Source organism: Theropithecus gelada, chromosome 9, assembly GCF_003255815.1.
Source record: "Theropithecus gelada isolate Dixy chromosome 9, Tgel_1.0, whole genome shotgun sequence".
Classification (NCBI taxonomy): Eukaryota; Metazoa; Chordata; class Mammalia; order Primates; family Cercopithecidae; genus Theropithecus; species Theropithecus gelada.
This window is the reverse complement of record NC_037677.1, coordinates 12016712-12037970: the sequence shown is the minus strand read 5'-3', so window position 1 is coordinate 12037970 and position 21259 is coordinate 12016712. Positions and strand designations below refer to the sequence as shown.

Genomic DNA, 21259 nt, shown 5'->3' with positions numbered 1-21259 from the left:
TTTTTTTGAGACGGAGTCTCGCTCTGTCACCCAGGCTGGAGTGCAGTGGCCAGATCTCAGCTCACTGCAAGCTCCGCCTCCCTGGTTTACGCCATTCTCCTGCCTCAGCCTCCCGAGTAGCTGGGACTACAGGCGCCCACCACCTCGCCCGGCTAGTTTTTTGTATTTTTTAGTAGAGACGGGGTTTCACTGTGTTAGCCAGATGGTCTCGATCTCCTGACCTCGTGATCCGCCCATCTCAGCCTCCCAAAGTGCTGGGATTACAGGCTTGAGCCACCGCGCCCGGCCTATTATATATTTTTTAAAAGCCTCTACAAATGATGTGCAGTCACTGATGTATGTTTATTTGTTTCGAGATGGAGTCTCACTCTATCACCCAGGCTTGAAGTGCAGTGGCAGGATCTCAGCTCACTGCAACCTCCGCCTCCTGGGTTCAAGGGATTCTCCTGCCTCAGCTTCCTGAGGAGCTGAGATTACAGGCGCCCACCACCACACTAGGCTAATTTTTATATTTAGTAGAGACGGGGTTTCATCATGTTGGTCAGGCTGGTCTCGAACTTCTGACCTCCGGTGAGCTGCCCTCTTTGGCCTCCCAAAGTGCTGGGATTACAGGCGTGAGCCTCTGCGCCCCACCAGTCACTGAAGTTTGACAGAAGGATTCACTAATTGTCATGGGCAGATGTTTATTACCCAAGTACTATTAGGTTGGTGCTAAAGTAACTGCGGTTTCTGAAAAGTAATTGAAAACCGCAATTACTTTTGCAGCAACCTAATATTTTGGACTTTCTGGAAAGTAAATCTGAATTATGAAAGCATTCATCGCTAACGCAAAACAAGTATCAATCACATCAGGAGACGTCCTAAAACCTCTCCATCCCTTTTCCTCCCCACCTCAATCCAAGTCACTCAGATTTCTTGACACTTCATGATCATCTGAAAGGGGTATTCATGTTCAAGCAAAGCTTTTGGCTGCCCCCTGTCTATCCTTGTGATGCAGAATTTTACCAAGGGTCTCTCCTACTCCTTTCTAATTTCCCCCAAATGTCCACTAGTTGGCCAATGGGTGCCCTGCTTGGATATGCACGGCCCATTCATCCAACGAACATCTTCAGGGCTATGCAAGTAGTTGCGCGCACATATGTGGGGTTGAGTGTTAGGGGGAGGGCCCTGAAAAACATTCCTATAACATAAGGACTCGTCCCTAAGGCTTATACAACCTTACAGTTTTCAGTAAGCGCTACAGAATGAACAGTTTAAGGAAAACGCTGTTACCAACGCACTCCTTTCCTCCCTAAAACACACGCCATGCATCACTTTTTTAAAAAATTAAACGAGTTAGGGGAGCTTTATCCAACGTAACATGCCAAGGAAGGATGACGAGGGAATAAAAATACGGGATTTCTTTAACTCCTGAAAAATTAAAAAGTGGTCCAGGTTCACCCGGTGCCCTAACTCCCCGCCCCCAAAACCAATGGCCTCCCAGCGCCATCCTCGACCTCTATCGAACGCAAACCCCGGGCCTCCGGGTCCCGGAACCCGCCGGGCAAGGCCTCGCACGTCTAGGGGAGCCTAGGCAGAGGCCCCCGGCCCGTGCCCTTCCGCAGCGGCCCGGAGCGGCCCGCACATCCCCGGTCCGCACGACTCCGAGCGAGCGCCGGCCTCACCGCCCGCAGCCCAGGCGGGGCCTGCGTTCCCGGCCAGAGCCCCGCTCCAGCCGCCGCTACTCACTGCCCATGGCTGCTGCTGGGGAGGCCCAAGGGGGAACTGCGGCCTCGGCGCTGCCTTCGCTCGGCTCCCGCGGCTCGGGCCTGGGTACCGGCTCCCGACGCGATCCTGCCAGCCCCGCGCAATCTCCGCCCAACCCCGCGCAGGCTCCGCCCCCGCCACGTGACCCGCGCGCCCGCACGGCCCAGCCCCGCCCCCAGGCCGGCCGTAGGACGACGGCCGCTGCGTTGCCATGGTGACCACGAGCGCCCGGAGAGGCACGGCTGGCTGGCCTGGGGGCAGGGCTGGGGCGGGCAGTCGCGTGGCGTGGGAGCTGCGCAGAAGCTGAGGCTACCGGGTTCTTCGTTGCCTATAGGCTTTCCCAGCTCAGTGTGGAGAAGCCGCCGTTTCCTCGCGTGCCACAGCCGACTCAGGCCTCCTGGGCACCCTTCGGGGAGGCCGCGATCCCGGCGCTGCCGGAGTAGCGCGCGGGGAACACGGTTCTGGCCCCGAGGCCTTGGGCTGAGCCGCTGAGCGCTGACAGGACCGAACCAATCTTATTTTGCCTCCTTTTTTTTTTTTTTTTTTTTTGAGACAGTAGTCTCGCTCTGTCGCCCAGGCTGGAGTGCAGTGGTGCGATCTCGGCTCACTGCAAGCTCCGCCTCCCGGGTTCACACCATTCTCCTGCCTCAGCCTCCCAGGTAGCTGGGACTACAGGCGCCCGCCACCACGCCCGGCTAATTTGTTTGTATTCTTAGTAGAGACGAGGTTTCACCGTGTTAGCCAGGATGGTCTCGATCTCCTGACCTTGTGATCCGCCCCTATCGGCCTCCCCAAAGTGCTGGGATTACAGGCGTGAGCCACCGCATTCGGGCGCTTCCTTCTTATCGTTATCTCTTGGAAGTTTGTAAAAATTTTTGACACGTCGTTGTGTATAGTTAACAGTTACGAACTCCTCTGTCTGGACGTAAGCTAGGCCCCTCCATCTTCTCCAAAACAGAGAGATCAGGATCGTATGTCTCCTACCGTGGAACAATTTTCCTGAAGCCGCTGTTCTCTTTTTTTCTTTCTTTCTTTTTTTTTTTTTAAAGAGCCGGTCTTGCTCTGTGGCTCAGGTTGGAATGGAGTGCAGTGACACAATCATAGCTCACTGCTGCGTCGAACTCCCAGTCTCAAGCGACCTTCCCACCTCAGCCTCCAGAGTAGCTGGGACCAGCAGGTCTGCGCCATCAAACTCAGCTGATCTTTGTATTTTTTGTAGAGATGGATTCTTGCTATGTTGCCCACGCTGGTCTCGAACTCCTGAGCTCAAGCAATCCGGCTGTCTCAGCCTCCCAAAGTGCTGGGATTACAGGCATGGACCACCACAACTGGCCTCAAGAATCTGTTCTAATGTTCAGATCTATGTCCATGAAATAAATTATATATTTCAAGGGGGTATGCAATTTAGGTCCAGCTTGCATGGGTCTCTGCTGTATTTGAGGTCAGCTGGGACAGCCCCAGGGCTGGGGACTGGAATGATCAGGTGGCTCCCTCACTCCCCAGTCTGGCATTGGGTGCTGGTGTCAGCTCCAGCACCTCCAGATGCCTTCTCCAAGTGGCCCGGGCTTCCTCACAATGTGGTAGCTAGTGTCCAAGGGATGTCCTCAGAACTGAACCAGCATCTTTTACTGCATTGTGTTTGTAGGGGCAGCCACAAGTCCTAGGGACACCTCCTCTAGGGGAGATTGTGGCAAGATTCAAGTGGGATTCAAAATACTGCTGTGGGAATTTCTGGAAAATCCAATCTGCCACAGTAATAATCTCCCATCCTGTTAATTCATCCTTACCTCACTCTACTTTGTATTAGTCATTTTTATACTTGCCTAATCTCCCCTGCTATGCAGTAAACTTCTAGATGGAGTGGGCGTTCTTACTTTTTCTACTATGTACAATAGCCTGCAAAATGATTGACTTAAGTACAGTTTTGACACGAAATTACGAGCTAATTTCATGAATGCAATATCCTTTCAATAAAGATGCACTAAATTCCAGCCTGGGCAACACAGTGAGACCACGTCTCTGTGAAAGGTAAAAAAACAAAAATCAGCTGGGCATGGTGGTTTACGCCTGTTGTCCCAGCTTGTCAGGAGGCCTCAGGAGGATGGCTTGAGCCCTGGAGGCAGAGGTTGTAGTGAGCTGAAATCGCACCACGGTACTCCAGCAGTGGGTGGGGGACAGAGGGAGGTGGCAGGGAAAGATGCACTAAATTGAAAATATCACAGAAGGTGAAGAATATCCTGTGCCTCTTTTTACTGCTATTTCTGGGATAGTTCCATGGTTCAGGTAAGAGCCTGGGAATGAGCTTTGACACTCTGGATAAACTTTGTGAATTACCCTTCCACCATTCTTTTTTTTCTCTTTGAGACAGAGTCTTGCTCTGTCACTGGGCTGGAGTGCAGTGGCCAATCTCAACTCACTGCAGCCTCTGTCTCCGAGGTTCAAGTGATTCTCCTGCCTCAGCCTCCCGAGCAGCTGAGATTACAGGCACATGCCACCTTGCCCAGCTAAGTTTGTATTTTTAGTACAGACGGGGTTTCACCATGTTGGCCAGGCTGGTCTTGAACTGCTAACCTCAAGTGATCTGCCTGCCTTAGCCTCCCAAAGTGCTGGGACTTCAGGCATGAGCCACTGCTCTTGTCCCCTTCCACCATTTTTTCTACCACTACATGCCACCCAGGGCTTTTCCTTAACTGCAATGTGCCACCTAATCTACATCCATCCAGACTCTCACTCTACCTTGATCTTTCATTGTTTTAGCGCATCCAACAAGAAAATGTCTCTATGTATAAAATGCGTTGTCTTCTCAAATAGATTGTTAGCCCATTGAGGACAATGGGCAACCCATTTTGTCTTTTACTTCTGTGTATTTCTAAGGTCCATAAAAATGCAATATAGGGAAGATGTCAATAAAGTATTTCTCGATGAAATACCACTTTACTCTTAAAAGGTCATTTCTGGCGTTCAGTTCAATTCTAGCTGGATCCCCATATGAGTCAAAGAAAACAGGGGTATGACACTAAAGTTATATCAATTTAATTTTTTTTTTTTTTTCTTGAGACAGGGTCTCCCTCTGTCACCCAGGCTGGGGTGAAATGGCGCTGTACCGGCTCATTGCAACCTATGCCTCCCCGGTTCAAGTGCTCTGCCTTCCTCAGCCTCTCAAAGAGCTGGGATTACAGGCGTGAGCCACTGTGCACCCTGTTTAATTTTTTATCTACTATTATTTTTCACAGTAGGGGTCTCACTCTGTCGCCTAAGCTGGAGTGCAGTGGTGAGATCATAGCTCACTGCAGCCTCAAAGTCCTTGGATCAAAGGATCTTTTCACCTCAGCCTCTGGAGTTACTGGAACTACAGGCATGTGCCACTGGCCTGACCTAGACAATTTTTAAAAATTAGACTGGGTGTGGTGGCTCATGCCTATTAATTCCAGCACTTTGGGAGGTCAAGGCAGGAAAATCATTTGAGGCCAGGAGTTTGTGACCAGCCTGGGCAATATAGTGAGACCTAGTCTCTGTAAGAAAAAAAAAAAAAATTGTTTAATTAGCAGGGCGTAGTGGCAGGCACATTAGTCCTAGCTACTTGGGGGCCTGAGGTGGGATGAACACTTGAGCCCAGGAATTCGAGGCTGCAGTGAACCGTAATCATGCCACTGCACTCCAGCCTGGGGGACAGAGGGAGACCCTGTCTCTAAATAAATAAAATAAAATTGCAGTTGGCAGTGAGGAAAGGCGTCTGCTTTAGATTGCGCTTTATCAGATTTAAATACAATGACAATGAATTACTCTTTCTACAGAGTAAGAGCTTTTGGGGTTTTTTAATTGATGAATACTAGATGTACATACTTTCAAGGTGCATGTGATAATTTAATACATTCATATAATTTATAAATATCAAAATGGTGAATTTGGGATATCCATCACCTTAAATATTTCTCTTTTCTTTAAAATAGAATCATTTGAATTCTCCTCTAGCTATTTTGAAATGTATAATAGATATTGTAAACTGTGGTCACCTACCGATCCATCTAACAGGTCTTATTTCTTCTATCAAACCATATATTTGTACTCGTTAATCTACTTCTCTTCATCCCCCCACCCCTTCCCCTCTCAACCTCTGCTAACAACTGATCTACTCTCTATCTTCGTGAGATCCTTTTTTCTTTTGTTTTGTTTTGTTTTTTGAGATGGAGTCTTGCTCTTGTCACCCAGACTGGAGTGCAATGGCAAGATCTCGGCTCACTGCAACCTCTGCCTCCTGGGTTCAAGTGATTCTCCTGCCTCAGCCTCCCCAGTAGCTGGGATTTACAGGCACCCACCACCACGCCCGGCTAATTTTTTGTATTTTTAGTACAGACAGGGTTTCACTATCTTGGCCAGGCTGGTCTTGAACTCCTGACCTCAGGGGATCCACCCGCCTCAGCCTCCCAAAGGGCTGGGATTACAGGCGTGAGCCACTGCACCTGGCCGAAATCTACTTTTTAAGTTCCCACGTGAGTGAGAATATCCAAGTTTTGTCTTTCTGTGCTTGACTTATTTCACATAACATAATGACCTCCAGTTCCATCCATGTTGCTACAAATGACAAGATTTTATTTTTTTTAAATGGCTGAATAATATTCCATTGTATATATGTAACTTATTTTCTTTAATATCCAAATACATATGAGAAAAATGTAGGTGAAGCTTTTGGAACCTCAAAAGTCTTGATCCTCAATCTGTGACTTACTTCCAGTGTAATCTTTTTTTTTGGAGCGGGGGTAACCCTTTTATTTCTTCAATTTTGTCAAAGGGGCAGGCATGGTGGCTCATACCTGTAATCCCAGTACTTTGGGAGGCCGAGGCAGCCTGATGCAAGAGAATCACCTGATCTAGAAAGGCGGAGGTTGCAGTGAGCCGGGATTGTGCCACTGTCCTCCAACCTGGGCCACAGAGCGAGATTTGGTCTCAAAAGAAAAAAAGAAAAACTTAGTAATTTTATATTTGTGTCTTATTTATATATGTTATTTATATCTATGCCATTTTCATATTCAATGAGGAACAAACCGTAAATTGGGTATTCAAGAAGTAGAAACAGTAGCAACCATGGGAAAATTTTAGTTTTGTCTGAAATGGCAAATTATTCTTAGTTTAAAAAAATATATTTTTTAGTAAGAATAGTAAGAACTTTTTTTTTTTTTTTTTTTTTTTGAGACAGAGTCTCGCTCTGTCCCCCAGGCTGGAGTGCAGTGGCCGGATCTCAGCTCACTGCAAGCTCCGCCTCCCGGGTTCATGCCATTCTCCTGACTCGGCCTCCCGAGTAGCTGGGACTACAGGCGCCCACCACCTCGCCTGGCTAGTTTTTTTTGTATTTTTAGTAGAGACGGGGTTTCACCATGTTGGCCAGGATGGTCTTGATCTCCTGACCTTGTGATCCGCCCGTCTCGGCCTCCCAAAGTGCTGGGATTACAGGCTTGAGCCACCGCGCCCGGCCCAGTAAGAACTATTTTGCTTAGCTTTTCCATGTCTTGCACACACATGCTATTTGGGAAAAATACTCTGAAGCTTAGACATCTTTAGTCTGACTGTATTACCTTTGAAATGTTATTATTTTTTAAAAATTCCTTGGTTGAGAATAAAAATAGTATCCCTTTTACACTTTTTTTTTTGAGATGGAGTCTTGCTCTGTTGCCCATGCTCGAGTAGTTCAAGTGATTTTCCTGCCTCAGCTTCTCAGGTAGCTGGGACTACAAGCACACACGATGACGCTCGGCTGATCTTTGCATTTTTAGTAGAAACAGGCTTTCAAACCAGGTTGGCCAGGCTGGTCTCGAACTCCTGACCTTACGTGATCTGCCCACCTTGGCCTCCCAAAGTGCTGGGATTACAAGCATGGGCCACCGTGCCTGGCCTACTGAATTTTTAAAGGAAAGGAAGTAATGAGTATTTGATTTGGAATTCCTTAAATGGTCCCTCCCTGCAAGGGACTGTAAAATGCTGATCCATGTTGCAGTAGCAATTGAGAGTAGAGAGGTCAAGACAACAGAAGACACATTTCATGGCTCAAGTTAGAGAAGACATAAAAAGAAACCATGAACAGGCTGTGACGTGTAAAATTAGAAATTTGGAGAGATCCACCGGTCACGGTGGCTCATGCTTGTAATCCCAGCACTTCGGGAGGCCGAGGTGGGCGGATCATGATGTCAGGAGAAGGAGGCCATCCTGGCTAACACGGTGAAACCCCTTCTCTACTAAAAATACAAAAAACTAGCTGTGGCACGTGCCTGTAGTCCCAACTACTCAGGAGGCTGAGGCAGGAAAATCTTTTGAACCCAGGAGGCGGAGGTTGCAGTGAGCCGAGATCACACCACTCCAGCCTGGGCGACAAAGCGAGACTCCATCTCAAAACAAAAAAGGTTAGTTTAGAGCTCTCCAAATTTCTTTTTCTTTTTTTTTTTTTTGAGACAAGAGTCCCTCTCTGTCACCCAGGCTGGAGTGCAGTGGTACGATCTCGGCTCACTGCAACCTCTACCTCCTGGGATCAAGCGATTTTCCTGCCTCAGCCTCCGGAGTAGCTGGGATTACAGGCATGCGCCACCATGCTCTGCTCATTTTTATATTTTTAGTAAGAGATGGGGTTTAGCCATGTTGGCCAGGCTGGTCTCGAACGCCTGACCTCAGGTGATGCACCCGTCTTGGCCTCCCACAGTGCTGTGATTACAGGTGTGAGCCACCACGCCCAGGCTAAACTAACCTTTTACAGAGATCTAATCTTCCATCTCATTTTTGTGCTTAGACTTTTGAAATCTTTTCATTCAAGAAATCCAGGAGCCCTGAGGGAAAAAAATGACAATGTGCTTTTATTTTTTTTCTTGTTAAAAAAAATACAACATTGGTAATCGTTTTCATTAAATAGACCTTTGTGACTTTACTGATTTACATGAGTGGTGCTAAATTACATGATTTATAAGGCTTGACACAGGAAGGATGCACTGAGGTATATGGGAAGAAAAGGGATATGAATACTAGAGAAATGTTAAATCAATAACTAAGGCACACTTTCGGATGTGAATCATAAATCTACCACTGTGGCGAGAACAGCCTATACGTACGTGTATTCTGAAAGACATGATCAGTTGCTGGTAAAAGCGGAGAAGGCCTGGGCTTCTGCCAGTCCCCTGGTACTTCCCACACCACTTCAGAGAAAAAGCGTCATGACACAAGAACGGTAGACGGTAGAGGCCCCCAGCACTGAGTCAGGGGAAGCTACATGGTTTGCTATTTAGTTATGCTTCCAGTACTTGGTTTAATTTCACAGTGAGGGAGTTGGTTGGTGATCTCTAAGAAATCCCCAAGCACCTGGTGTTGGGAAGGTCCCTCAAATAAAGAGGTGTTCTTTTCTTTTCTTTTTTGTCTCTCTCTCTCTTATTTATTTATTTTTTGAGACGGAGTCTTGCTCTGTCGCCCAGGCTGAAGGGCAGTGGCAGGATCTCAGCTCACTGCAACCTCCACCTCCCGGGTTCAAGCGATTCTCCTGCTTCAGCCTCCCGAGTAGCTGGGATTACAGGCACGCACCACCATGCCCAGCTAATTTTTGTATTTTTAGTAGAGACAGGGTTTCATTATGTTTTGTCAGGCTGGTCTCGAACTCCCAACCTCAGGTGATCCACCCACCTCAGCCTCCCAAAGTGCTGAGATTACAGGCGTGAGCTGCGGCGCCCGGCCAGGAAATGTTCTTTAAGCACCACAAATAAACATACTGTACCAGGGACTTGTAGGGGCAAGACTGATTAACCAGGGGCTGAAATCCCCGTATCAGAAACCCAAGACAGTTAAAAATAGTAAAATATCACTGTAAGAACAATTCAAAGAAAAACAAGTTTACAGCAAAACAGACTACAAATCAATTTCATCATAACTAAAACTCCTTAATTTAAAAATACAGTACTAGAAGATCATCCACCCAGGGATTTGTATTTAGTAGGACCTAGATTTGCTAGTATTGGGGAGACACTTCATACAGTGGCTGGAAAGCAGCACCACAGATTATATAAAATGAAAATATTAGTACTGCCACAGGACTTTAAAAAAGGAGGGGGAAAATTAATGGAAGTGACATGCATCAAACAAATCAAGAGGCAGTGTTGAGGTCATCTCCACGGAGCTGTAAACTCAGAAGTGTTTCCTGGTCACATGTGGTCAATTAGGGTCAAGTCTGAAATCATCTAGATAATTACCTAGTTTTCCAGCTCATTCAGAGCTAAAATTCATAACACTATCATACTTTCCTTTGATTTTCTGAGATGGAGTCTTGCTGTGTCGCCCAGGCTAGAGTACAGTGGCACCATCTCAGCTCACTGCAACCTCTGCCTCCCAGGTTCAAGCAATTCTCCTGCCTTAGCCTCCGGAATAGCTGAGATTACAGGCACGCGCCACCACCCCCAACTAATTTTTGCATTTTTAGTAGAAACGGGGTTTCACCATGTTGGCCAGGCTGGTCTTGAACTCCTGACCTCAGGTGATCCAGCAGCCTCGGCCTCCCAAAGTGCTGGGATTACAGGTGTGAGCCACCGCAGCTGGCCATCACACTTTCTCTTTCTGTTACTGTTTTTCTTTTGTTGTTTTCCTAGTTCTACCATCACACTTTCAAGGATAAATTTGCTGGTTGCATTCACATACTTATAACCAGTTCCCCTGATTATTCCACCTATTCCAGATTAAATAATGTATATCAATCCCAACATCTTAGAGGAATACAGTCTTTTCATGTTACCCAACAGAGGGGGAGAGAGAGTGGAGGAAAGAGGCCTCTTTTAATGACCCTTTTTTTTTTTTTTTTTTGAGATGCAGTCTTGCTCTGTCACCCAGGCTGGAGAGCAATGGTATGATCCTGGCTCACTGCAACCTCCGCCTCCCAGGTTCAAGTGATTCTCCTGCCTCAGCCTCCCGAGAAGCTGGGATCACAGGTGCCCACCACCACACCCAGCTATTTTTTGTATTTTTAGTACAGGTGGGGTTTCACCGTGTTGGTCAGGCTGGTCTTGAACTCCTGACCTCAGGTGATCCACCGGCGTTGGCCTCCCAAAGTGCTGGGATTATAGGCGTGAGCCACCGCACCCGGCCTTAATGGCCATTTTCTTAAAGAGAAACAGTGTTTCTTTTTTTTTTTTTTTTTTTTTTTTTTTTTTTTTTTTTTTTTTTGAGGCGGAGTCTTCACTCTGTCCCCCAGGCTGGAGTGCAGTGGCACCATCTCGGCTCACTGCAAGCTCCGCCTCCCGGGTTCGCGCCATTCTCCTGCCTCAGCCTCCCGAGTAGCTGGGACTACAGGCGCCGCCACCGCGCCCGGCTAATTTTTTGTATTTTAGTAGAGACGGGGTTTCACCTTGTTAGCCAGGATGGTCTCGATCTCCTGACCTCGTGATCCGCCCGCCTCGGCCTCCCAAAGTGCAGGGATTACAGGCGTGAGCCACCGCGCCCGGCCGAGAAACAGTGTTTCTTCAAAAGTCATCATTAAGCGAAGGTCTTGGCGAGGATATCTTCATGCTGGTGCAAGTGAACTGTGCCAATTCCTACAGCGGGTACTGGCAAAGGGGGCCGGCCCACCAAACGGAGCTGTAAGTGCAGCAGAGAAAAAATAAAATGCCATTTTGACGAGCTCAGAGCTCTGCTTAGTTCCAACAAGATGGTGCATGTATTTCTCTTAGTTTGTTTAACCATAAATCACCTCTTTCAAATAATGAGTTACACAGAAGAGATTAGAGGGACAGGGCTCCATGCCTCAATGCCTGTAATCCCAGCACTTTGGGAGGCCGAGGTGGGTGTATCACTTGAGGCCAGGAGTTTGAGACCAGCTGGCCAACATGAAAAAAACCTCGTCTCTACTAAAAATACAAAAATTTGCCAGGCGTGGTGGCCTGCACCTGTAATCCCAGCTACTCGGGAGGTTGAGGCACGAGAATCACTTGAACCCCAGAAGCAGAGGTTGCAGTGAGCTGAGATTGCACCACTGCACTCCAGCCTAAGCAAGAGAGCCAGACTTTGTCTCAAAAAAAAAAAAAAAAAAAATAGATTGGAGGCAAATATGTCACCACTAACAACTAATGGAATGCTAGGCAAGATAAGGTAAGACAAGTTCTTGAATTTGTGCTATTCTTTTTTGTTTGTTTGTTTGTTTGTTTTGAGACGAAGTTTTGCTCTTCGTTGCCCAGGCTGGAGTGCAGTGGCATGATCTCGGCTCACTGCAACCTCTGCCTCCTGGGCTCAAGAGATTCTCCTGCCTCAGCCTCCTGAGTGGCTGGGACTACAGGCATGCATCACCACGCCCAGCTAATTTTTGTATTTTTAGTAGAGATGGGATTTTACCATGTTGGCTAGGCTGGTCTCGAACTCCTGACCTCAGGTGATCAGCTCACCTCGGCCTCACAAAGTGCTGGGATTACAGGTGTGAGCCACCATGCCCAGCCTCAGGTATTTATTTACAGCAATGGGAGAACGAAGTAACACAATGGGCCTAGAACGAGTGTTATTGAGCATATCCAGTCCCACACTATAAAACAAGCCTGCTAGTCCTCTGGCTTGTCCAAGGCTTGGATAAGACATGCTAAGGAGGGTAGTGGGACAGGGAGCCGAAAGGTAAGGGCTTTTACTGTTTTGAGTATAACCACCCTTTTTTTTTTTTTTTTTTTTTGAGACAGAATCTCCCTCTGTTACCAGGCTAGAATCTCGGCTCTCTGCAACCTTGACCTCCCAAGTTCCAGTGATTCTCCTGCCTCAGCCTCCTGAGTACCTGGGACTACAGGCCACCACACCCAGCTAATGTTTGTATTTTCACTAGAGATGGGGTTTCACCATGTTGGTCAGGATGGTCTCAATCTCCTGACCTCATGATCCGCCCGCCTCAGCCTCCCAAAGTGCTAGGATTACAGGCATGGGCCACCACGCCAGGCCGAGTATAACCACTTTTTTAAACATGATTTTAATATTTTGATGACCAAAATGTTATGCAGCAAAACAAAAAAGAGAAGAAAAGAAACATGTAGGCCGGGCGCGGTGGCTTGCACCTGTAATCCCAGCACTTTGAGAGGCCGAGGTGGGCGGATCAGGTCAGGAGATTGAGACCATCCTGGCTAACAGGGTGAAACCCCATCTCTACTAAAAATGCAAAAAAAAAAAAAAAATCAGCCGGGCATGATGGCGGGTGCCTGTAATCCCAGCTACTGAGGGGGCTGAGGCGGGAGAATGGCATGAGCCTGGGAGGTAGAGTTTGCAGTGAGCAAAGATCGTGCCACTGCACTCCAGCCTGCGAGACAGAGCGAGACTCCGTCTCAAAAAAAAAAAAAAGAAAGAAAGAAAAACAACATGCACACAAGACACTACCAGAGAAAACATGTGATTACCTTGCAGGCCAGCTGCTTTTCAAACCTTGGAGAAACGAACGACCATGGACCCATGTTCTGAGGTTCCTCCTGACTCCAAATATGATCTATGAGAGAAGAAATTCATTTCAGCACCTCAAATAGACACATGCACACGGTCCCCAATTTACTATGATTCCACCTACGATGCTGTTTTCAACTTTACAATAGTGTGAAAGGGATTCACATTCACGAGAAACTGTACTTCAAGTACCCGTACAACAATTGTGTTTTTCACTTTTGGTACAGTATTCAATAAATTATTTGAGATACTCAACACTTCATGATAAAATGTAATCGATTTTGTGTTAAGTGATTGTGCCTAACTGTAAGCTAATGTGAGCGCTCTGAGTATGTTTAAGGTGGGCTAGACTAAGCTGTGTTTTGTAGGTTAGGTGTATTCAATGCATTTTTTTTTAAAATTTTAAGTTCTGGGGTACATGTGCAGGATGTGCAGTTTTGTTATACAGATAAATGTGTGTCATGGTGGTTTGCTGCGCAGATCATCCCATCACCTAGATATTAACCCAGCATCCATTAGCTATTCTTCCTGATGCTCTCCTTCCTCCCCCGCGACCCTCGGACAGGCCCCACTGTGTGTTGTTCTCTTCCTTGTGTCCACGTGTTTTCATCATTCAGCTCCCGCTTATAAGGGAGAACATGCGGTATTTGGTTTTTTGATCCTGCGTTAGTTTGCTGAGGATAATGGCCTCCAACTCCATTCCTGTCCCTGCAAAAGACATGATCTCATTCCTTTTTAAGGATGCATAGTATTCCCCGGTGTATATGTACCACATTTTCATGTTCTTTTTTTTTTTTTTTTTTTTTTTTTTTTTTTTTTTTTTTGAGACAGAGTCTCGCTCTGTCGCCCAGGCTGGAGTGCTGTGGCGCGATCTCGGCTCACTGCAAGCTCCGCCTCCCGGGTTCACGCCATTCTCCTGCCTCAGCCTCCCGAGTAGCTGGGACTACAGGCGCCCACAACCGCGCCCGGCTAATTTTTTGTATTTTTAGTACAGACGGGGTTTCACTGTGGTCTCGATCTCCTGACCTTGTGATCCGCCCGCCTCGGCCTCCCAAAGTGCTGGGATTACAGGCGTGAGCCACCGCGCCCGGCTCTTTTTTTTTTTTTGACACGGAGTCTGGCATCCAGGCTAGAGTGCAGTGGCGCAATTTCAGCTCACTGAAACCTCTGTCTCCCAGGTTCAAGCAATTCTCCTGCCTCAGCCTCCCAAGCAGCTGGGACTACAGGTATGCGCCACCACACTCGGCTAATTTTTGTATTTTTAGTAGAGATGGGGTTTCACCATGTTGGTGACCCTGGTCTCAAACTCCCAACCTCAGGTGATCTACCCACCTCGGTCTCCCAAAGTGCTGGGATTACAGGAGTGAGCTACTGTGCCTGGCCTGCATTTTCAATTTAACAGTATTTTCAACTTACGATGCATTTATTGGGATGTAGCCCCCTCGTAAGTTGCAGAGCATCCATAAACCAAAACAGGAAGGGGATTATCTAGAGATATATTTAGAGAGATTTTTCTCTATATATTCAAATTCAATTAAATATATGCTTTACCAATATGGCATAGTGTTGCTTGTCTCTTTTTTCCTGGCAAATACAGTCATGTATCCACCATCTCAATCATGATACAGAACAGTTCTATCAACCCCCAGAATTTCCTCATCCTGACCTTTTGTAGTCGACTCTAGCTCCCACCCCCACCGCTGAAAATCACCAATCTTTTCTCTATCACTACAGTTGTTTCTTTTCCATAATGTCGTATCAATTAAATGACGCAGCCTTGGGGCTCCTGGAACGGTCATAAGCATTTGTGATTGATCCATGTTGTTATGCACGGCAAAGTTTCACTCCTTTCCATTGCTGAGTAGCACGTTATATGGATGTGCCACTAATTGTTTATTGATTCACTGGTTGAAGGACATTTTGGTTGTTTCCAGTTTGGGGCAATTAGGAATACAGCTGCTATAAACACTTGCCCACAGATGTTTCTGTAAACCTGTTTTTTATTATTTTTTGAGACAGGGCCTCATTTTATCACCCAGTCTGGAGTGTAGTGGCGTAATCACAGCTCACTGCAGCCTCAACTTCCTGGGCTCAAGTGATCCTCCCACCTCAGCGTCTGAGATAGCTGGGACTACAGGCACATGCCAGCACACCTGGCTAATTTTTCTATTTGATTTTTAGAAAAGAGGATTTGCCATGTTGCCCAGGCTGGTCTTGAACTCCTGAGCTCAAGTGATCCACCTGCCTCGGCCTCCCAAAGTGATGGCACAGGCATAAGCCACTATGCCTGGACTATTTCTTTTTTTGTAATTAAAAACAATTTTTTGAGAGAGTGGGTCTCACTCTGTCACCCAGGCTGGAGTGCACGGCTTACTGCAGACTTGAACTGCTGGGCTCAAGCAATCTTCCCATCTCAACCTCTCGAGTAGGCTAAAACTACAGGCATGTGCTACAACGCCTAGCTAATTCATTTTATTTTTTGTAGAGACAGGGTCTTGCTATATTGCTCAGCTGGTCTCCAACTCCTGGCCTCAAGTGATCCTTCTGCCTCGACCTCCCAAAGTGCTGGGACTACAAACACGAGCCACCATGCCTAGGCTGTGAATGTGTTTTTACTTCTCTTGCGTGAATACCTATGAGTAAGACTGCTGGGGCATATGGTAACTCGGTGTTTAACTTTGTAAGAAACATACTTTTTTCCAAGGTGGCAGCACCAGCTTGCATCCACAAGCAGCGAGTGTGGGTTCCAGTGGCTCTGCTCCTCATCAACACTTCATAGCATGAGTCTGTTGTTCTGTTTTAGTTTTAACCTTTCTAAGAGGTGTGTGGCCATACCTCATTTTGGATTAATTTTCATTTATTTTAACATGAATAATATTGAGCATCTTTTGAAGTGCTTATTTGCCGTCCAGTTCTTTGGAGAAGTGCCTACTCAAAGTTTTTGCACATTTTGAAAAATTGGATTGTTTTCTTTGGGTTTGTTTGTTTTGTTTTTTTGAAATGGAGTCTCACTCTGTCACCCAGACTAGAGTGCAGTGGCACAGTCTTGGCTCACTGCATGTTCCGCCTCCTGAGTTCAAGTGACTTTCCTGCCTCAGTCTCTGGAGTAGCTAGGCTTATAGGCGCCTGCCACCATGCCCGGCTACTTTATGTATTTTTAGTAGAGATGGGGCTTTTCCATGTTGGCCAGACTGGTCTTGAACTCCTGACCTCAAGTGATCTGCCCACCTTGGCCTCCCAAAGTGCTGGGATTACAGGCATGAGCCACTGTGCCAGGCCTTTGTTTTGTTTGTTTTTTGGAGACAGGGTCTTACTCTGTAGGCCAGGCTGGAGTGCAATGGCACAATCTGGGGTCGCTGAAGCCTCAGTCTCCCAGGCTCGAGCGATCCTCCCGCCTCAGCCACCCAAGTAGCTGGGACTACAGGCACCACCACGCCCAGCTAATTTTTATATTTTTAGTAAAAATAGGGTTTTGCCATGTTGGGCAGGCTGGTCCCAAACTCCTGACCTCAAGTGATCTGCCTGCCCTGGCCTGCCAAAGTGATGGGATTACAGGTGTGAGCCACTGCACCTGGCTGAGATTCAATTTTCTAATAACCCCCACCACCTCTTTTCATTTGAAAGAGTTGAAATGGGTTTCGGGTATCTGAACATCAAAACCCCAAATGAAAACAACCCCTTACCTTTAACATGTTTGTATTTGCTCATCTCTTGCTGTAAAGAATCCAATGGGAAGGGGCAGAGTTCCTCCATGCGGATGATGGCAAAGTCATGCCTCTTGGGCCCAAGAGATTCCCTTTGCTTCAGCAGGGAGTAGTAATGTTTGCCAGAGCAGAACACGAGGGTCTTAACCCTGTTGGACAGAAAAGGAACAGCAGGTGGGGGGAAATTTTTTTAAAGTAAGAATTATGTCAGAAGAGGCCAGGCGCGGTAGCTCACGCCTGTAATCTCAGCACTTTGGGAGGCTGAGGTGGGCAGATCACGAGGTCAGGAGATCGAGACCATCCTGGCTAACACAGTGAAACCCTTTCTCTACTAAGAATACAAAAAAAATTAGCCAGGCGTGGTGGCGGACACCTGTAGTCCCAGCTACCTGGGAGGCTGAGGCAGGAGAATGGTGTGAACCCGGGAGGCGGAGCTTGCAAAGAGCTGAGATTGCGCCACTACACTCCAGCCTGGGCAACAGAGCAAGACTCCATCTCAAAAAAAAAAAAAAAAAAATGATGTCAGAAGGGGAGACAGTGCAGATTTAAAGGCCTCATGAACAAGGTGGTGGGGGTCTCGGCAGCTGGGTTTAGTCATAGGCTATTCCTAGAGATCCTTCTTCAGCAACACGTGCCTCCAAAGTCCACTCTCCAACCCACACTTAACTCCTACTCCACTGACTTAAAGGAGTTATATTAGGATACGGGAGGTCAGGCATGGTGGCTCACGCCTGTAAATCCCAGCACTTTGGGAGGCTGAGGCGGTTGGATAACCTGAGGTCAGGAGTTCGAGACCGGCCTGGCCAACATGGTGAAACCCCATCTCTACTAAAAATACAAAAATTAGCAGGGTGTGGTGGTGGGTGCCTGTAATCCCACCTACTTGGGAAGCTGAGGCAGGAGAATCACTTGAATCCGGGAGGCAGAGGTTGCAGAGAGCCGAGATCGTGCCAGTGCACTCCAGCCTGGGCGATACAGCCAGACTCAGTCTCATAAATAAATAAATAAAAATAGGAGAGGGGAGATCTGCGTCACCTGTCATCTCTTCATGTGAACTACTTTTCCCATTAATTGAAATTCTGCCGCAGAGTATGAAAACAGAGACACAGATCTTACTTTTCTGGATCCACAGATGAATCACCAATGACCGGGTTAAATGTTGTACCTGGTGCCATTTCTTGAAGAGTTGACACGGCTGCCTACAAGGGAGAAGAGGCCACACATCCAGCAAGCAACAGAAAGAGGTGATGCTGCCACTTACAAGGGTTGCTACCAAACATGAGTGCCAAAGTTCCAGCCTAGCACTGCAAGGAAACACATGTACTAATAGACACAACACCTTACCAAAAAATATCAGTTCTGTACACTTCAGAGTAAAACTATGTTTCTGAGGTTACATAAGATAGCCTTTTGGAATCTTAACACTTTGGGAGGCCAAGGCAGGAGGAACACTTGAGAGCAGGAGTTCAAGACCAGCCTGGGCAACACAGTGAGACTCCCTTCACACCCCCTACTCCACCATCCCCACTGGTGCCCTGCCTCTATTTAAAAAACAACAACAACAAAAACAGGCCAGATGCGGTGGCTCATGCTGGTAATCCCAGCACTTTGGGAAGCCAAGGTGGGCAGATCACCTGAGGTCAGGGTTCGAGACCAGCCTGGCCAACATGGTGAAATCCCATCTCTACAAAAATACAAAAATTAACCAGGCATGACGATGGCTGTCTGTAATCCCAGCTACTCAGGAAGCTGAGGTGGGAGGATGGCTTGAGCTTGGAAGGCAGAAGTTGCAATAAGCCATGATCACAGCACTGCACTCCAGCCTGGGTGACAGAGCCAGACCTTGTCTCAAAAGAAAAAAAAAGAAAAAGACTAGGTGTAGTGGCTCATGCCTATAATCCCAGCACTTTGGGAAGGAGAGACAGACAGATTTCCTGACATCAGGAATTCAAGACCAGCCTAGCCAACATGGTGAAACCCTGTCTCTACTAACAGTATAACAGTTAGCCAGGTGTGGTGGCATGTTCCTGTAATCCCAGCTACTCGGGAAGGTGAGACAGGAGAATTGCTTGAACCTGGGAGCCGGAGGTTGCAGTGAGCCAAGGTCCCATCACTGCACTACAGCCTGGGTAATGAGAAACTCCGTCTCAAGAAAAAAAAAAAAAAAGTAAAAAGATTGCCTTTTGTGCTCATTTTGGCAGCATGTATACTAAAATTAGAACACTGTGGAGAAGATTAGCATGGCCCCTGCACAAGGATGACAATAAAAATTGAAAAATAAATTTAAAAGATTACCTTTTACCTGGTGCCACGATGTAATTAAAAAATCAGGCTGGATGCGGTGGCTCATACCTGTAATCCCAGCACTTTGGGAGGCCAAGGCAGGCATATCGCTTGAAGCCAGGAGTTTGAGACCAGCCTGGCCCACATGGTGAAACCTCGTCTCTATTAAAAATACAAAAATGAGCCAGGTGTGGTGGCACACACCTGTAATCCCAGCTACTTGGGAGGCTGAAGCAGGAGAATCGCTTGAACCCAGGAAACGGAGGTTGCAGTGAGCTGAGATCGTGCCATTGCACTCCAGCCTGGGTGACAGAGCAAAACTCTATCTCAAAAAAAAAAAAGGCTGGGTGTGGTGGCGCACACCTGTAGTCCCAGCTATGCCGGAGGCTGAGGCTTGCTTGAACTCGGGAGGCAGAGGTTGCAGCGAGCCAAGATTATGCCGCTACATGCCAGCCTGGGTGACAAAGTGAGACTCTGTCTCAAAAAAAAAAAAAAAGAAAGAAAAAAAGAGCCCCCCAGAAAAACGGTGCTAAAGGCATTGCATTAACTCTTCCTAAATGTTCAGTGATGCTTCCAGGCTGATGAGGTCACCTCAAAACATATAAGATTGTTTGCGAAACACTGGGTGAGAAAGAAGCAATAGACCACTATAAGTGAACTAGAAATGAACAGCTGCTATTGGTGAGATGGCTGAAATCCATTTCCTGGCTATTGACTAGATACTGACTCCCAGGGCCGGGCTGGGGTGAGTCAAGTAACGTACCTAGTGCAAAAAGTTTAAGGAGGCACTGATTTTAGGGCTATGAAAATATCACCCCTCAGAAAGAGTACCTCCCTACTTCCCTCTGAATGCTAAAAACTGCTTAAAACAACGAGGCCAGGCATAGTGGCTCACACCTATAATCCCAGCATTTTGGGAAGCCGAGTCAGCCCGATCACTTGAGGCAAGGAGTTCGAGAACAGCTTGGCCACCATGGTGAAACTCTACTAAAAATACAAAAATTAGCTGAGCATGGTGGTGCAAGCCTGTAATCCCAGCTACTCGGGAGGCTGAGGCAGGAGAATTGCTTGAGCCTGGGAGGCAGAGTTTGCAGTGAGCGGAGATCACACTCTGCACTCCAGCCTGGGTGACAGAGCGACACTCCGTCTCAAAAAACCAACCAACCAACCAACCAACATTGCAAGACTCGCAGTTTTTCTTCAGTACCCCTCAATTCCAAATATATACTCTCGAACCTTGGCGAACAGCACAAGATATTCTTGAACAGCCGAATTCTAAATGTCTTATTTCACCTCAGCAGTCATATCCAAATAAATGTAAAAATTTTAATACTCCCAGCCGGGCACGGTGGCTCATGCCTGTAATCCCAGCACTTTGGGAGGCCGAGGCAGGCGGATCACCTGAGGCCAGCACTTCGAGACCACCTGGTTCAACACATTGAAACCCCATCTCTACTAAAAATACAAAAATTAGCTGGGCGTGGTGGCGAGTGCCTATAATCCCAGCTACTCAGGAGGCTTAGGCAGGAGAATCGCTGGAACCTGGGAGCTGGAGGTTGCAGTGAGCCGAAATAGTGCCACTGCAATCCAGCCTGGGCAACAGAGCGAGATTCCATCTCAAAACTAAAATAAAATAAAATAAAATATAAAATAAAATAAAATAAAATAATAAAATAAAATAAAATAAAATGAAATAAAAACAACAAATGTAATACTAATTAAAACTCATATGAACCTGAAAAAATTATAGCAGATAGGATAAATATATGCTTAGTAGTATTTATTATTTTGAACATTTCCATTTGAAAACTAGCATATTTTTGTGATTTGAAAAACATAATGTACAATTAACACATAAATAGGTAAACCTAAGTATGTGTTAAATGATGAAATGATGAATTTCACGCCACTGCACTCCAGCCTGGGCAACAGTACAAGACTCCATCTCAAAAAGAAAAAAAATAAAAAACAATGATAGGCCGGGCGCGGTGGCTCAAGCCTGTAATCCCAGCACTTTGGGAGGCCGAGATGGGCGGATCACGAGGTCAGGAGATCGAGACCATCCTGGCTAACACGGTGAAACCCCGTCTCTACTAAAAATACAAAAAACTAGC

At 46.9% G+C, this 21259-nt stretch overlaps 2 protein-coding genes and 1 non-coding gene across 7 annotated transcripts in view; 1 reads left to right on the top strand and 2 right to left on the bottom strand.

Moving 5' to 3' along the window:
- SEC61A2 (Sec61 translocon alpha 2 subunit) overlaps positions 1-1897 on the bottom strand; it is a 44282-nt gene extending 42385 nt beyond the window's left edge. For 2 of the 3 annotated variants that reach the window (XR_003121223.1, XM_025397460.1), the window contains exon 1: positions 1729-1897. Coding sequence is in view for 2 of the 3 variants with exons in the window: in XM_025397460.1 (XP_025253245.1) it covers positions 1729-1735 (7 nt within the window). In the remaining variant the exon portion in view is untranslated. The remainder of the gene's footprint in view (positions 1-1728) is intronic. The other variant, XM_025397461.1, reaches the window with a different exon arrangement.
- Positions 1898-6259: 4362 nt separating this feature from the next.
- Positions 6260-21259, bottom strand: part of DHTKD1 (dehydrogenase E1 and transketolase domain containing 1) — a 58064-nt gene continuing 43064 nt past the window's right edge. Inside the window, exons 14-18 of one of the 3 annotated variants that reach the window (XM_025397457.1) lie at positions 17979-18061; positions 16842-17011; positions 13119-13204; positions 11211-11334; positions 8557-10879 (exon numbers count right to left, since the gene is read on the bottom strand). In XM_025397457.1, the coding sequence (XP_025253242.1) occupies positions 11233-11334; positions 13119-13204; positions 16842-17011; positions 17979-18061 (441 nt within the window). In that variant the 3' untranslated portion in view covers positions 8557-10879; positions 11211-11232. Of the gene's footprint in view, positions 6319-8556; positions 10880-10922; positions 11335-13118; positions 13205-16841; positions 17012-17978; positions 18062-21259 lie in introns of those variants that run through there. The other 2 variants (XM_025397459.1, XM_025397456.1) reach the window with 2 other exon arrangements.
- LOC112632230 lies at positions 19048-19154 on the top strand. Its single transcript, XR_003121299.1, has one exon. It is a non-coding gene; the product is annotated as a U6 spliceosomal RNA (small nuclear RNA).